The following is a 16933-nucleotide window of genomic DNA, read 5'->3' as shown; positions in this document are numbered from 1 at the left end:
TCCACCTCCCGTATGCAGTACCAGTTGTTGCGGCAGGCATCTTTTGATCCCCATTAGAGCTAACTGCTGTGCTCACAAACTCCCCACAAGGAAAATGCGATTCCAGGGAATGAGTACCCTGAAGTAGCATATTCACCACTAAGCTAGTCAGCAGCAGCTTTCTTCACACTCAGTCAACCCTATTCGACCATATCAAGGGCAGGACAGGCCTTTTACTCCACAGGACATTTCCCCAGTGGGCTGGACCCCTTGGAGGATGGTTCTTAAAGCCCGGGGTGGCGTTCTGGTGGCTCTGTCACTTCCCCCAGCTCCCTAAGGTTAATTGCAGCAGGCACAGGGAGGCTTTAAGGGAGAGATAAAGAGAGGGAGCGTGGGAGGTAGAGAGGAAGCAATCAGAGAGGGAGAGGAGAGAAGGAGAGAGAATGGATGGAAAGAGAGACAGCATTTGAGTTTTCTTGCCAGGCTGCTTTTGGTTCCTCAGTCCAGCTCTGACGACATCATGTACACAGGTGAAGCCAAACACTAATTGCTGTTAATGACTCTTCATTGCTCACCGTTCTGACTTTACAACTCCTGATGTGTTTTTTGTGTCTCTGACGAAGCTCAGAATATTCCTCAATTTTATTTTCGTTCTTTTCTTCTGCTACTGTTAAAAGATGAACGAGGGATCCTGCGTGGATAGGCGCAGCCAGAGCAGAGCAGAGAGCCATCCACACAGGAGCGGCTCTGGACGCCAAGTGACCATCCAGACCTCTCATCAGATTATGATGCTCCCACATTCCACATTCCACTCTTCACACATCAAGAGCATTGCACTTCATTCCTCAAGAAGCACAGAACATGCATGACTTAGCTTCAGACATCAAAGCAATTTCTCAGGATCCACAGGTCTTTCCAAGTATTATCTGTCTATATGTGTGTAGGGAATACGACATGGCTACTGCAAAATGTCCACACAACGTGTATGGCCTTTTCTGGCGCGTTCTGACCCTGTTAGCAACTACATTCGCATTATAGGGCCAGTCTGAATAAGGGCCCCTATATCTTTATTCACATTTTCTCACATATCCATTAGTGCTTTTTCTCATCTCTCTAAACGTTACCTGAACTCTCCTTTCTCTCTTGTGTTTTTTGCTATCACTCTCTTTTTCACATTTTAACTAATCTCAACATTGTCTCGTAAAGCTAAGGTTTCTTTGTAACGTGATCCAGTATTCCTTGAGCCTTACGTCGGCAATTATTTTGCAGAGGAAGTATCATCTACACTCCACTACACAAATAAAACCGATTTAAGTAAAACACAGAAAAAACAGAATTTTATACCAATGTTTTTGAGGGATTACATTCAACAGGTAATTCTACAGTCTCCAGCTTTGTTTTGTAAATTGGGCAATAGAGCTCAAAAGCAGTTAAGGGCAGAGACATTTGTATTTTTCCTATGTGCCTTATTTTGATTGCATAGCAGTGTGTTGCCGGTTACATATGTTTTGCTACTTTGTACATGCAATGTTGACCTTTCATTGCACAGCATAAATGAAACATATTTAAAATGGGGACAACAAAGGAAAATCAACAGTCTCTGTTATAACTATTTGAGTAAAACCAAAGCTAGTACATATACAGGCTGCAAACCCTACCTCAAAACTCAAAAATAGCTGTTGGTGGAGACATCTGGTTAGCTTCTGTGTGCCTTATTTTCAAGTAATCAAGCAAAGCGATTTCTTGAAGTAATTTGTCCCTAATATAAGTAGAATACACATCTTTTCTCTCAGTCTGGGAGGATCAATTATTTTCACTTACCCTCTCGGTTTAATGAATTTACCAAAAAATTTCCTTTGCAAAGAAAGCCCTTTGACTGGCCATAGTTACACTATCCTGCACTATTGAATTAGTAGGTTAAGAAAACTAGGGTTTTAAAAAAATATATATGATTTTTCTTTTCATAAAAGGTGTCCAATGAAAGGCATTATGTTCACCAAAAACTCCTGTGAAAATAAGATATACTGGCACACTCCCTCACCCCTACAGTGATTACACTTAAATGTGGAGGGTAGATACGAAGAGACATTTTAAAACTATCCTTACTATTACGTTCTTGTTTTCCTGGAAAATGTTTTCCCATAGAAAGATTTTCCATCCCCCCAATTTTTGTGAAAATGGTGTAAATCAGTCCATGTTCTTTCACCCTTACAACACTAACATTTAAATACATACTGTTCAAAAATGTCAGAAATGTTAAAACAATATTTTGTTTCTCTAAAAAAAACTTTTCCTTCCCCTACTCAGCCGGTGAAAACGGAGGCTATTAATGTCACTTTCTACAGTAGGATCACATTGAACTACAGACAAATGCTTTCAGAGATTCAAGGCCTGTGATTGACTGCTTGAACATCGAATCTCCTGTTTCAAACCGAGGCCCATCAAATCACTCATGGACTGTGCTTTAAATGTTTAAGTACTATCAGGTCCAGGGTAACGACACATCTTTCTTTTGAAACAGTGAGTACCACTCTTAGCAGGGGCGCAATACCTTTAGCAGCACACCATCTGTAGTAGCCAACAACACACACCTACTCTGAGATACTAAGGGGCATATTAACAAGGGCTTTATCTCCGCTTTTTTGGCTTTAAAAAAAAAAAAAAGCAGAGATAAAACTATCGCCCTATTTACAAGAGGGTGTAAACATGCATAATCGCATGTTAGCACCCTTTTTCCCAACACCTCCCTTTGCATCTCAAATGAGATGCAAAGTGGGCGTCACTGGGCAGTACAACCTTGCAAAAATCGCTGATGTGCGCATCGCGATATTTACAAGGCTGCCCTAGCATTTTAGCAGACGTTAGTTTTGGAGAAAACCGTTGTTTTCTCCAAAAACTAACATCTGCTAAAATCCTGACTTATCCATCCCTAACATAGGGGGTGGATTATGCTGCTACGACCACAGGGTCGTATCAGCAAGGTTATCGCCCTTTTGCAGGGAACATGGTGATTTTCCCCGCTATCTCTGGAATTTTTATCGCCCTGGAGCAACGCGTTGTTGATAACGCGCTACCAGGGCGATAAATTCCAAGGATAGATGGCGATGAATATGCGTTATTCATCGCGGTTCCTTGCTGTTATGCCTCTAAGTACCTGTACTTTCATATTTCCATTTAGTGCACTGTTCATATCCTACTCAAAGATCTGTCCCAGATTTAGTAGAATTCAAAACAAAAACACATGAGAATGTGAGTATGCATTTACATCTAGTCATTTCCGCTGCCTGTAATATAAGGTGGAATTTTAGTTGAATGTATGTTTTTAAAATCATATTAGTATTTTAACTAGTGCTTGATAACGTTGTGTGATTTGGCTTTCGCCAATATTGAACGCCTTTCTCAAATCAAAGAGCATTATTCTTCAACATTGCGTCTGGTGATGTAATATATTCTGCTGTCCATTTTGATCTGTGCGGCTCACGTTTGTCAATCCATGGTGCTCCATGTATTTTGTTGAAAGAATTAACCCATTTTCCTACTTATAGGGGCACTCATTTTTTGAGGTGTTCTTTTTCTATTTTTCAGGAAGTAGACCAAAAAATATTAAAGGTTATAGGAGCAGAAGAGGTCAGTTATGGGTAGGCAGTGTTTGCCATGCCCATGTGCATAATTGCATCGCAGGTTGTATTCCTTGTTAGCACAATGCTAGGGCCTGCCTAGGCAATCTGTCATATTTTATAGAAGCACTGTAACTATTATAAAGTTTAAGATCTCAAAAAAATTCTTATTTTTAAATGTATTTAATTATTCACACTTTATTCTGTGTCATGTTAATAAAAACAATCTCAAAACCGTTTTAGATGTATTAAGCACAGCACGCACCAGTACTTTAATATTGCATGGCCTAATTCACAAGCAGAGTAGCCCTTTGAGAAACAATCATAGCTACACAACTCATCTTTCCACAGTCAAATGGATCTGCGGCTTGCAGAGATTAATATTTGTTTAAATGTCTATAACTTGTATATTTACTTATTGTGCTCTATTAATTTGACAATTGCACCCATCTTCCTTTACCAGAACATAAATGAAGAAATACATTGTTGTTTTATCATGTAATGGTTTTAATTAACTGGTTCATGATTAATAACATTTGACATTTGAAAGGGTAGGCAGTGTTTACCCCTGCTAAACCCTGCTCACCCTCAGCCACCTTTTGATCTTCCTGGTTTGAGGGTTCTGGATACAGAAAAGTCAGTGAGCAGTGAAGTCTGTTAGCCATCATGGTAGCATCAGCTTGCTTTCAGGGGCGGCTCCTCCACTAGGGTGGAGGTGCGTCGCCCTACTGCTTTCTCGCAGTGTGAGCAAGCTAAAATATAAAATGGTAATAACTTTTAGGTACAACCATTTTATTTTTGCTTTGCGCATTGCGGGCAGGAGAGTGCGCAGGGCTGCTCTGCTCTTTGAGCAGGGCAGGGGAGGAGTGGTTGGTTCACTCCTGAGTTCGCCAAGACTGTTTGGGCGTCCCTCTCAGGCCGACCAAACCAGTCATAAGCACTCTACCCTTCTCCATGCAGGCTGCATTTCAGTCTGCATGGAGAACATGGCCACCCCATTAGCCCCATGGGTGGGCGCAGTCCCTACCGATCACAACGGTGCTTGCAGCATTGTGATTGGCTTAGGGGAAGTAACCTGGCTGCCTGCTTCCTGTTCCTGTTGGAGGCAGGAAAGAAGGAGAGGAGGAGCAGTGAAGACACGAGACTCAGCAGAAAAGTAGGTTTCTATTTATTTATTTTTTTAAATGTATGACCTCACCTCCCTCCGAGACCTCCCTCCCTGCATGACGTCGCCATCCCCGTGTGCTCCCCGCACCCGACCCCCACCGGCGAGCCATGCCGGACGCTACTGCTTGCTTTCTTTGTGTGCAGTCAAAACGTGTATTAGGAATCTTACAGTTCATGTCGGTTCCTTAGTCGGCTCATATATTTGGGCAAGAAATGCACAACATACTGCCTGCTGCAGCTAGCAGTGCTCATTATGATGCAGCGAGTTTCAGAGATTTTGAGACGTCTTTTGCCAATTGGTATTTTAAGGGTTGTAGTACTTAGAAGCTCGACGTTAAATTGCGCCAAATGGGCTATCTCTGATTAGAACAGTGAGCACTGGTGCACAGAAGCATGTATTTTTCCTTAAGCAACCTCATTATTTTATTCACCCACTGGTATGCACAACAGAAGACCGAAGCAACGGACTAGACCTCCATGATGCTGCATGGCAAGGTGCGTATTATATACCCCCATGCCATGTCAGAAAGCCATCTGAGGAAGAGGAATGGGTCCTGGCTTCAATGCAACCCATTCCCTAAGCAATCTTACAAGCAAGATTGGAGGGCTGGTGAAGTCGGGTCTGCTGTTCCTACACCCAGAAAATCCAGGTGTGGCAACAGAGGGGCTTATTTATGAGAGCCCTGCATCACTTTTGCACGAAGTAAAGTGGTACATGCATGCCACAGGGCTATTAAACCGACTTATGAAGTCATGCAAAGCCACATGAGGGCCTTTTAGTAGTCTCATAAATCTTGAGTAAGGCAACACAGCGCAAATCACTGTTGCCTTACACTGCGCCCGGGAGGTATCCATCGGTGTTGCGGTGGATTTTCCCAAGCAACACCCATGGATTTTGACACTGCCTCAGATTTACAAAACCATGTAAACCTGCGGAAGCACCAAATTCACCTCCCGACGTGAAGCATAACGAGGAGAAATATGTTTATTTCTCCTTGTTTTTCATCTTTCTATGTGTGCTGCATTCTGCAGCACACGTAGAAAGAGAAAAACACCTCTTAGGATTGTTTTTGTGCAGGAAGAATTCCCTTCCTGCACAAAAACAATCCTGCGTGCAACGGGGGCACCCAAGGACCATGCTTGGCGCTAGGCTGCCAAAACGGTGCCAGTGCAGGGAGAAAGGACAGGAATGCACTGTATTTCTTAAATACAGGGCATTCCTGCACTTTTCCTTTGGCGTAGGGCAGCAAAGCAGGATGCCTTGCTGTGCTGCCCTATGCTAAAATCCCACAAATTAGGGTCACAGGATCATTGATAACTGTCGTAGTAGAATTCCACACAGGTCTGCACAACATGTAACTGGGGCTAAAACCCCAATGCCTTCATTCACTGTGATGTGTCACAAAATGAACAATTAATTCCAACACTAGCTCAGTACCGGTGTTTTTCTGCACAATGCGCCAATAAAGAGAATGGCTGGATACCTCCAGCAATAAAATCTGTCAACGAACATTGATCTTAACATAACTGCACATAACCTGCTTTTTCTGTCAAAAAGGGAGACAAGCGTTTTCAGTGTTTGTGTTGACAAGCAGTTCAGTAATTGTGTCAGACTTGTTTGAAACCCAGTAACAGCCCTCGACAGCAGCCTGTGAGAAAGCTCTTGTCTGTGCTCCATCGCGCTGTGAAAAGAGGTGAGAAAGGAACATCTTTCTTCTTGCTGAAGTCATACCTCTGACAAGCACAGCAATGGTTCTTCAAGGTTGTATTGTAAGAAGCAAACTGACGGCTGTTGGACGAAATACACAGGAGTTGGCTGGCAGGCGAGAAGGGGGGGGGAGGGGTTTGAGGGGGGATAGGAGAGAAGGGGAAAAAAATGCACGCCTAATGATGGTCCAGCCGCATTTCTCCAGGTACGTTACCTTGCTGCATCAGAGCTCCAACAGCAAACCAGAAACTGTTCAGGAGGGTGAAGTTATTTTCCACAATGTCTGAGCCAGGGTTGCATGGGTGGGCATCATACCACTCGTATGGGCTGAACCTAGGGGAAAAAATTGAGAATAAAGTTGTAGCATTAATATTGTTCTTTAAGCACTTACAAAATCTGCACATTTTTACTTCTTGATACTTTTTCCCTTAACTTATACAGCTTGACACATTTTAGAGTTTTGCAGTACATATTTATGTATGTATGTATATATATATATTTTTATATATATATAGATAGATATATATATGGATATATATATACACACACATATATATATATATGTTGTCTATGTGTATCTATATATATATATATGTATATATACATATAAATCTATATATTTATCTATAGATATAAATATATGTATGTATATATACACATATATAGATATTACTTACTGGGGGTCGCCAGTAGGTAGTTATAATTAGGACCTAGTTTCCATAGGAAAAACATTTCAGACTTGTCTATAACTTTGGCATCGTTTGACTAATCTTCATGAAACTTTCCAAAACAAGTGCCAAAGTAGGTTCTGTGTCTCATGAAAAGTTTGAGAGTGATCCGTGCAGTGAGGACCAAGAAATAGGGGCGTGAAATAAGGGTGCGTTTCTAATGTTAATTCATACAGGAATGCGTTGTCAAACCTACAGTCCGAACTGCTAGATGGAATTACACCAAATTTGACATAAAGGTAGATATTGTTATGCAGATTGTGCTATTTGGTGCAAATTCCCCCTGCCCCGGGGACTGCCAACTTCCCAGTGCACACTTTTCCATTAAGTGGCCTCCCCCGCTGCCCCAGTGACTGCTATCTCACTGGGACACACATACAATAATGAAGGGGGTCTGTTGTGGACCACTGGCCCTGGGGACCACTACTTCCCTGGGATACATTTGTATAAAGGAGGGGGACCCTAAATGGCCCTGGGAACCACCGCCCCCCAGAGTCAGCTTCAGAAATGTCCTGGAGAACTCCATTGAGGCTCCCACCGCAGTCCCCAACAAGGAGGCCAAGCCCCTGGGGATGGGGTCCCGGGGGCTGAAGGTGGCCTGGGGAGGGGAGCCGCGTGGCGTCCTGCCAATTTTAAATAAATATGAATCCCTGGCCCAGTGGCATGGAGTCCACGGGCCTAAATCGGCCGAAAATGGCCTGACAGAGGGGCCTGTTTCCTCCAGTATGTTCCACACCGCTGGATTCCTAAGAGGTCTTCAAAGGCCACTTTCCCTTTCTCCACCACTCTGCAAACACTGCTGCTGGCACACTACTGGTTGGGGGATGAAGTTTACTTTACTCATGAGGGACATTGGCGGCCAAGAAGCCCTCATCGTGCCTTCTGTAAGTCCTACATAGCAAAATTCCTGAGAGCTGGTCAAACGCCCTACCCCCTTTCTCCACCACTCTGCATATGCGACAACTAGTTAAAAACCCGTAGAAATTCACTGAAAATACCAAAGGTTGCAGCAACGGTATAGATAGGAATTACCATTTAATAAAACATAGAAATTCACTGAAAAAAACAATGGTTACAGGGACATTATAGTTAGGCTTACATTTTACTTGTAAACAAAACAGTGAAATTCAGCAGTTAAAGTTAGTTGAGCTCACTATAACTCGCGCCCCCGCAATGCACTGCTTATGTGCTCAATCTCAAATGCTCTCACTGATGACATCATTGATAACATCATCCACAGAATCTCTGATGCACCCACTCACACTCTATATAACCTTTCATGCACCCACTCCAACTACCACACTAACATTCTCAAAACTATTGTCACAACCATACCATTACTTACACACCCACTCACTAATTCATAGGTCTACACACACATCCTCTCAGTCACCCATACAGCCACTCATACACCAACTGTCACTAATACAGCCACTGATATATCCACTCATACACCCATACAGTCACTCACACACTGTCAGTCACTCATAGAGCTACTCACACACCTACCCACTCACCTAAAGTCAATCACACAGCCATTTAATCACCCATATAGTTATACACACACCCACTCACTTATTCATACAGATACTAACATGTACTCACTCATCTATACATTCACTGACACAAGCACACACTCACACATACAGCAACTATCACAATCCCTCACTCACACATACAGACACTCAAATACTCCAACACTCACCTATACTGCCTTTCACATATCCAGTTGCTCACCCATGTACCACTGACACATATATATATGTATGTATATAATATATGAGGTCATAAGCAATGCATTGCGGCTGCACACGTTATAGTTAGCTCAGCTAACTATAACTGCTGAATTTCACTGGTTTTGTACGAGTGAAATGTCAGGCAAACTATATCGTTCCTGTTTTTTCAGTGAATATATATATATAGAATATAAATAAATATATATCAGTGAATATATATATACGTACACATACACTTACACACACACGCATAAATATATATGTTAGACCTAGCATCTTTGGCGTGTTTTTCCCCTGCCATTTTTGCTTCTGGCCTCCTGTTTTTGTTTGTGTGCTGCATTTCGTGTTTTCTGGTTTTAGAACTCTAGGTACTTTACCACTGCTGATCAGTGCTAAAGTTCAAGTGCTCCCTGCGTAAATCATGATTGTGATTGATTACCCATAATTGGCATATTTGATTTACTGATTTGACTCGAATAAAGTGCACTGTATGCGCCCAGGGCCAGTAAATCAAATTCTACTAGTGGGTCTGCAGCACTGATTGTGCCACTCACATGATTAGCCCTCCAAACATGTCTCAGGCCTGCCACTGCAGTGTCTGTGAGTGCACCTTTAAACTGCCATGTCGACCTGGCAAGTGCACCCACTTGCCCAGCCTAAACCTTTTCTTTTACTACATGCAAGGCATCCCTAAGGTAGGCCCAAAGTAGTCCCATGGGCAGGGTGCAGTAGATGCGAAAGGTCATGCATGTGCTGATGTGTTTCACATGTCCTGATAGTGAATGTTGGAAAACAAAGCATTAGTTGTGTGGCCTGCACAAGTAATGGGTCTATGTTTGTCCTTCACTGAGGACCTGGGGAACAAACACCCCACTGTTGCGCTTGACTCTCAGAGGGTAGCGTTGCAGAGCAGTCCAAGGCTTACTCAAGAGATGTGGTGTGGGCTATTAATCACCATTGACAGATACACAGAAAAAACACTCAATAAATGATTGTCCAGTCTGTAATTTTGTTTATAAAAAAGTAAAAGTACATTTATTACACACACTACTCAATACTACGCAACAATATACAAATATACATAAGCTCATGGAAATGCTTCTTGATGACATTGCATAAACAGTCCCCCCTCCCACAGAAGGGGGGTATAGTACCACCACTCACATATATAAACATTTTCTTGCACCGAAATGCCACGGGTTGACCATAACTTGGAGTGAGGGCCCTCACCACTGGCACCAAGCAAGTGGTTACCCACCATATTATTTCAACAAGCATTTCATAATGGGAACACCTGCCATAGTGACATATCACCCTGACCGAGAGCACCTAATATTAACTATAAAATATACACACTTAAATAACAGTGGCTGACAGTCTGGTTGTTCAACTAAAGCAGTAGCAAGAATACATGTCTAAGCATGACTGGGCATGAGGAGTACCTATCATAACTATTAGCATGATTAACACAAGTCAATTACAGCCCCTAGAAGACACTACATTTATAATTAAGTGGCTATGCAATTATAATAAGGCACCCTGGCAAGGATGCTGGCAACATATATTACAATATCACATTTAGCACAACACAAGGCATGCGAAACCTGGTCCCTAAAGGATCACCTCAGTAAAACTGCATCTCTCTGCAATTACACCCTTTCACCCCTAGGGGATCTCGCCAAATGACCACTCCTATTAAGCCTCTCACACCTTGTTGTTGTCCTAACCATCAGCTATGCCAGCTGGAGAACAAAAAATTCCAGCATTAGGTACACTTTGTAAACATCCAAAAACTCTTGCGGGTTTATTTCCTTACAGTCCCCAGAGACTTAGGGTGGAGACTTTCCAATTCTGTAATGACGGAATCTGTGCAGCTCCTGAAGGCGCCCCCCCCCACATTTGCTAATCAATGGTGGTAACCCCAACTTTCTGGGGTCACCACAAGCCACCTATGAGCTGTTTTTCTGCTGAGCAGGGGCCTGGCCCAGTAGGGAATTACAGGGCACTCCGTCTGGAGCTGTATATTTGAACAGCAGCTCCCGCGCTGCCCCAGAGAGAGCAGGACTGGCTAGGCTGGTGGCCTCTCGCTGTGTTCCACTCTTTTGGGGGAAAAGGGGCCTGGTCCCACTCGGACATCTCCCGTGCAAGTAAGTCATTGGAGAGCAGCTCGGGCAGCCCATTCCTGGCTGCCCTCATCAGCTCCCCGGGCAGCCAGCACACTTGTGGGCTGCTGCGGGAGCCAGTCCCTCCTCCTCTGTTCTGCTTGCTCCTGCGGGGAGATGCGCGGGCTGGGGCTGGCTTGGTGGTGATGTGGAGGAATGCAATGGCACTCCCCCCTCACCCGTTGCGAGGGAGTGTGACACCTCCTTTCTCCAGCCATCGGGGCCCAGGGCTTGGGTCCTGGGCCTGTGTCCACCTTCATGGGGAGCGTGATGGCGCTCCCCGACTTCCTCTTTCTCGGGGCCTAGGATTGGGATCCTGGGCTCCTGAGGCACCTTCCTGAGGGTGGGATGGTGCTCCCCGCCTTTATCTTCATTGGGGCCCAGGATTGGGATCCTAGGCTCCTGAGGCACCTTCCCGGGGGAGCATGATGGTGCTCCCGACCTTTATCTTTGTTGGGGCCCAGGGTTGGGTTCTGGGGCCCCTGAGACACCTTCTCAGGGGTGCGATGGTACTTCCTAATTTCCCTTCGTTTGTGGGGGGCCCAGAGATGGGATCCTGGGTCCCTTGCCTGCTTTGCGGGGAGTACGAGCGTGACAGTGCTCCCCTGCTTTGCCTTCTTTTGATGGTTGCCCCTGAGACCTAACCCAGCTCAGGGGTACATTGGAGACCAGCAACGGAGCCCCACCTGCTTCGTCGTGGGTTCGGTAAAGGTCACCTACCTTCTGGGGGCATATCTTGGCCCTCGTTTTGCCGATTTCGACAATCTTGGCCTCTTTTCACTCATGGTGGCCTGCCCTATCCACTGGGAGCAGCCACCTTCCGACTCAGCAGGGAGCAGGTTCCACAAGCTCCCTGCGCCAGCCTTTCTCCTGGTTTCCTCTTCTGCACTTCTCCTTTTAAGCAGAAACCCAGGACTTCCCTCACTGATCCTGGACTCAGAGACACAGTCCAGAGTCCTAAGGCAGTCAGGGCGTTCCCCCCTCCAACTGTCCATGGGGTCAGCCTCCAGTAACAGTGTTCCTCAGTAAGAGCACATCTCAGAGAGAGCTCCTCTTCCTGTGCAAAATATTTTAAGGAGGGGCGGACGGTGCTGTAGGGAATGCACCTCTGCACTATCCAACAGCGCCACATTACCTCTCTGCCCCAGATCCCTCCTGCCTGCACAGGCCTCTGGGATACTTCAAGATGGCGCCGTCCAGGGGTACCCTGCCACATGGTCTCTGAAAAGCTCAGTTTCCCCACTAAAACATCCTGGCCGGGACATGGAGCAGGCCTGGTGCCTGGCACCGGGTGACAGCTGCTGATTGATGTCTTGCCGCTTTACCCCATCTCTCCCTCCTTGGGTGAAGACCTCTGACCTGGGAATGCATGCAGTAAAGGGCTGGGCCTCTGAGGCTACAGCTTGGGGAGGAAGGTAGCTAATCCAGCCTGGCAGGGTCACACAAGGCCTGGGCTCTAGTTCTGAGATGAGGCAGAGGAATACAACATTTCTGGATGACCCATAAGCAGTACAGATATGCATTTGGACATAGCAGAATAGTTTTCACACAAATTACAGTGTATTTTCATGCGAGTCTGGAGTTTGTAGGCCCAAGGTAACTGAAACTACCTTGTGTGGTCTCCATTGCCTTAGGAGTATAATGGAGTGTTCCTACAGTGAAACAGTAAAGCACACTGACTATACCTTACATGTGTCACCCATATTATAAGGCCTATTCCATGTCACCACCTAACTCTGCATAGCTCCTTCTATACCCTTCTATCTGTACCCAGCTCCAGGGCTGCGCACGACAGAGATCTCCCACGTACAGTCCTTACACTGATGCACACACATGTGCCCACATGTACCCAGCTCAGTGCCCCGAATCCTAGCTACATCGCAGCTCCCTTATCTCACAAGGGGTACACCAGCAGAAAACGTGCAGTCCATTTTACCATGAATTTACCATGGGTGAGTCCCAGCTTATGAGGCTCTCCCACAGTAAAAGATCAAGAATCAGGTGATCAAAAAGTGAAAAATCTGGGCGGCTCAGACGGTCGGAACCACCTTTTCACAGTGAAATACTGCCAATTTTGTTTATCATTGTGGCAAGGACTATCTATCCCATAGGTTTCAATTGGGAAGAGATAGAGATTTGGGGTTTGGGGTCCCTGAACTCACAATTTAAAAATACATCTTTTAGTTAAGTTGGTTTTTAAATTGCATGTTTGAAAATGCCACTTTTAGAAAGTGGGCATTTTCATGCTTTACCATCCATTGCCTCTGCCTGCCTGTGGAATCCACGTCTGGTTTCGACTGACAGTTGGGCTGTTTGTGCATTCACTTTAGAGAGTCACACAAAGGGAGCTGAGTTGTGCCCTGCATATCCTGATTGCCTATCACTGGGCTGATGGGTCTTCCTGATGTAGAGTGGTGGGAGGAGTTGTTACCGACACCTGACTAGAGCTATGCCTGTCCTCACACAAAGCTGTCTGCACCCCCCCTTTAGTGTGTCTAGAGGCAGGTCAGGGAAAGACAGGGTCTTGTGCACTACTAAGAGGCTCCTTTGAAGTTGGCCTACTTCGAAGGCAGAAACTGTCATAAGTACAGGATCTGTGACACCATAACTTGAGAACATTTCTGTACTAAGAGGAGATTCTGCCAAGAAGAAGAGCTGGAGAAGCTGTAGGAGGGGAACTGCCACTCTGCTTGTTGCTGTTTTTGGCTGGCCTGCCGCTTGCTAATTCTGTCTTGGACAGCTAAAGGACTGGACTTTGCTTTCTTCATCCTGCTTGCCAAGGTTCTACAAGGGATTGTGCGTGCTTGCCTCCTTTTAAGAAGTCTCAGAGCCAGCAAAGACTTCACCTGCAGTCCCTGAACTCCTCTGCTGGGAGTTCTGACCTGCCAGGTGGTGCCAATTCCAGTTCTGAGCCCTTGGAGGTGGTTCTGCTGCAAAGAAGCCTGAAAATCCAAACATCAACCATCAGAGCCTGGTTTTTCCCGCCGCAGTCTTGCTGAGTGGTTGAAAAACCAACGCATGGCCATAGTGTGGATGAAGAATCGACATAGCGCCTGACATGCAGATAAAACGATCGCTGCAGCTAGAGTCCAGCGCACCATGTCTCTGATGTTTGAGGCAACCACTCTGATTCCAATGCAGGCCCTGCTGTGCGGCTGAAGAAATCGACGCATCACCTGCTTGTGGTTGGAGAAAATCGATGTAGTGCCTGTTTTGCCACCGCTGTATCGACCCCAGGGCATTCGGATTTTCAATGCATCGCAAATGTGCATCAAATTCTTCATCAACGAAGCCCAGCAGTAAGGAAACTAGGCGGTGTGTCCAGAAACTGACGCATCACCTCTTCTAACAGTAAGGAATTGATGCATCACCTCCCCTAGCAGTAAGGAATCAACACATCACCTCCCCTGCACTGCAGTAAGGAATCGACACATCACCTCACCTGGGAGTAAGAAATTGATGCATCGCATTGGTTTTCCTGCACCAGATCTCCCCTGAGCCTGTTTTTGTCTTTGATTTTGACACATCCCAGGTACTTTATGATAAAAGTGATGTTTCCAAAGTTTCCTATGAACTGAACTATTATAAACCTTTTAAAAGTGATATCTTGATTTGTGTATGTTGGATTTTTATCACTTTGGTCTTGTTTTATGTAGATAAATATTGGTTCTTTTTTAAACTGGTGTGGTGTCTTTTTGTAGTGTTTTCACTGTGTTACTGTGCGTGTTTGTACAAATACTTTACACATTGCCTCTGAGATAAGCCTGACTGTTTGTGACAAGCTACCAAGGGGGTCTGCAGTGGGTATCTTGGGTTTGAAATCCCCTTTCTCTGACTAGAATAAGGGTCCCTACTTGGACAGGGTGCAAGCCACGGCCAACTAGAGACCCTCATTTCTAACAATATATATACATATAGTTACTTTAAAAACCAAAGGCTAAAGTGACGTTATAGTTTGGTGTAATAAAAATATCTCTTTTCATTTATAAAAACCTTAGAAATTCACTGAAAAACAAAAGGTTAAAGTAAAGTTATAGGAAGGTGAATTTCCCATTGATAATGTTAAATTTTGGACAAAAAAACCCATAGAAAATCAGCAGTTATCGTTATAGTTAGTAGCACTAACAATAAGTTGTATCCTGTCCATGCACTGCTTATGACCTCACATATGACATCACTCATGGCATGTTCTATTACATCATTTATAAAATCACCACACCCTACTAAACACACATGTCCTCTGGGAGAGTGGTCTGAAAGGAGAGGCCAGTCCCTCCCCACATCCTGCTACATCCATCAGTCCCCTAAGTGAGAGGTCTGGCCAATTTTTGCCCCAGGGACCCCATCCCCTGGGTCCCAGGCTTTATAAACATATATTTAAAAGTGCAGGGAGGCTGCGCTGCCCTCCTCTCAGGGACGATTTTGGCCTCAGGGATCCCATCCCCCAGTGCCTGGCTGAAATGTGATGGGGGAGTGAGGCTGCATAGTCCCCCTCCCCAGTTGAATTCGATCCAGGGCACCCCATCCCCGAGGGCCTGGACATGTCTCCTTGGTGCCCTAGTGTTCAGCCGGCAACCTGTGTGCAGGTTCCGGACCGTGGGGGTAGCCGCAAGGCCACCGCAGTCAAACGCAGTTCCAGTGGGCTCTCTACCTCCTGCCAGAGCTGGCATTGCTGCTTCACGCAGGGAGCTGCTGTAAATGCAGATCCCTCCACGCAGGAGCAATAATGCCATGTCTTTCCCTGCCTGCATGCCTGCGGACAGGGAAAAAAATTAAACCTTTGCTTCTAACAGGCAGTAGCAATTTGACAGCTTCTGCCCGCTGGAAGGCGTTCCTTTTGCTTGGCCAGAGCTGTCAGCTCCCGCCAATCAAAAGCAAAGAGCTATGTCCTGGGTGTGGGGACCCCAGGACATAGCAGGAGCCGGTCCTGGGGGGTAGGAGTCCCCAGGGCCATATATGGCTCCAGGATTTGGTGCCGCGCGGCCCCACGTTTGTTGCTCATGTGCTGGCCCCAGGAAGATGGTGGTCCTACGCGCTGTGCGTAACCCGGGAGGTAGGCCAGGGGTCAAAATCAGCAGGGGAGGGGTGCTGCACGGCCCCCCCTCCTACTTCCAAATCTGTTTATAGCCCCAAGGGGACATCCCTTGGGGCATGGGGGTTCCGGGCAGCCTCCCTTCTATTATTTTATATATATATTGTTCTTTGCCGCAGTGAAGTGGTGGTCCCCAGGGTGCAAGGGTCCTTGGAGACCCCTGCACTATTATTGTATTAGCCCCGGGGAGATGGTGGTCTCAGGGGCTTGAAACAGACCAAGACAGGGGTCTGTGCAGTCCCCATCCTTTAATTAATTAAAGCATCAGGCAGGTGATGAACCCGGGGCTCAAGGAGCCTCAAGAGAGGGGCCTTATGTGCCCCCTCCTTTTTAAATAAAATGCCCCTGGGACCCGGCCCACCCAGGGGCCCTTATCACAACAAGCACTGGATCCCGTGCTTTCTTTTGTTTTGTTTTTTGCTGCAAATTCACAAATTTAATTCTTTTGCAGCAATTCTTTTAAAAAAAAATGGTTTTCTGGCCTTGGGGGCTCCCTCTGGGACCCTATGACCAAGTTTAACAGGTCAGGGTATTCCTACCCTGGTCACTTTTATATTTTCATAGCATTTTTTGGTGAGACTCTACTGAAGCCAAGTCCCAAGATGGCTGTCAACACTTCCTGGTTGAAGTGTTAGCAACCAATAGGGGCTCTGCAGATCTCTGCACAAGCATGTCATTATTCACAAAGACTTCATAATCATAGATAAACAAATTTGAATTTCCCTAAATTTCTCAACAACCACT

The 16933-nt window shown here is 45.5% G+C and overlaps 1 protein-coding gene across 1 annotated transcript in view; it reads right to left on the bottom strand.

Moving 5' to 3' along the window:
- Window positions 1-16933, bottom strand: part of GRIK3 (glutamate ionotropic receptor kainate type subunit 3) — a 1116666-nt gene that overhangs the window by 86093 nt on the left and 1013640 nt on the right. Inside the window, exon 12 of the mRNA XM_085647918.1 lies at window positions 6686-6804. Within this exon, the coding sequence (XP_085504044.1) occupies window positions 6686-6804 (119 nt within the window). The remainder of the gene's footprint in view (window positions 1-6685; window positions 6805-16933) is intronic.

Source organism: Triturus cristatus, chromosome 3_2 (genome assembly GCF_964204655.1).
Source record: "Triturus cristatus chromosome 3_2, aTriCri1.1, whole genome shotgun sequence".
NCBI lineage: Eukaryota > Metazoa > Chordata > Amphibia > Caudata > Salamandridae > Triturus > Triturus cristatus.
Note: the sequence above shows the minus strand (reverse complement) of the source record. Positions and strands in the feature narration are given on the sequence as shown.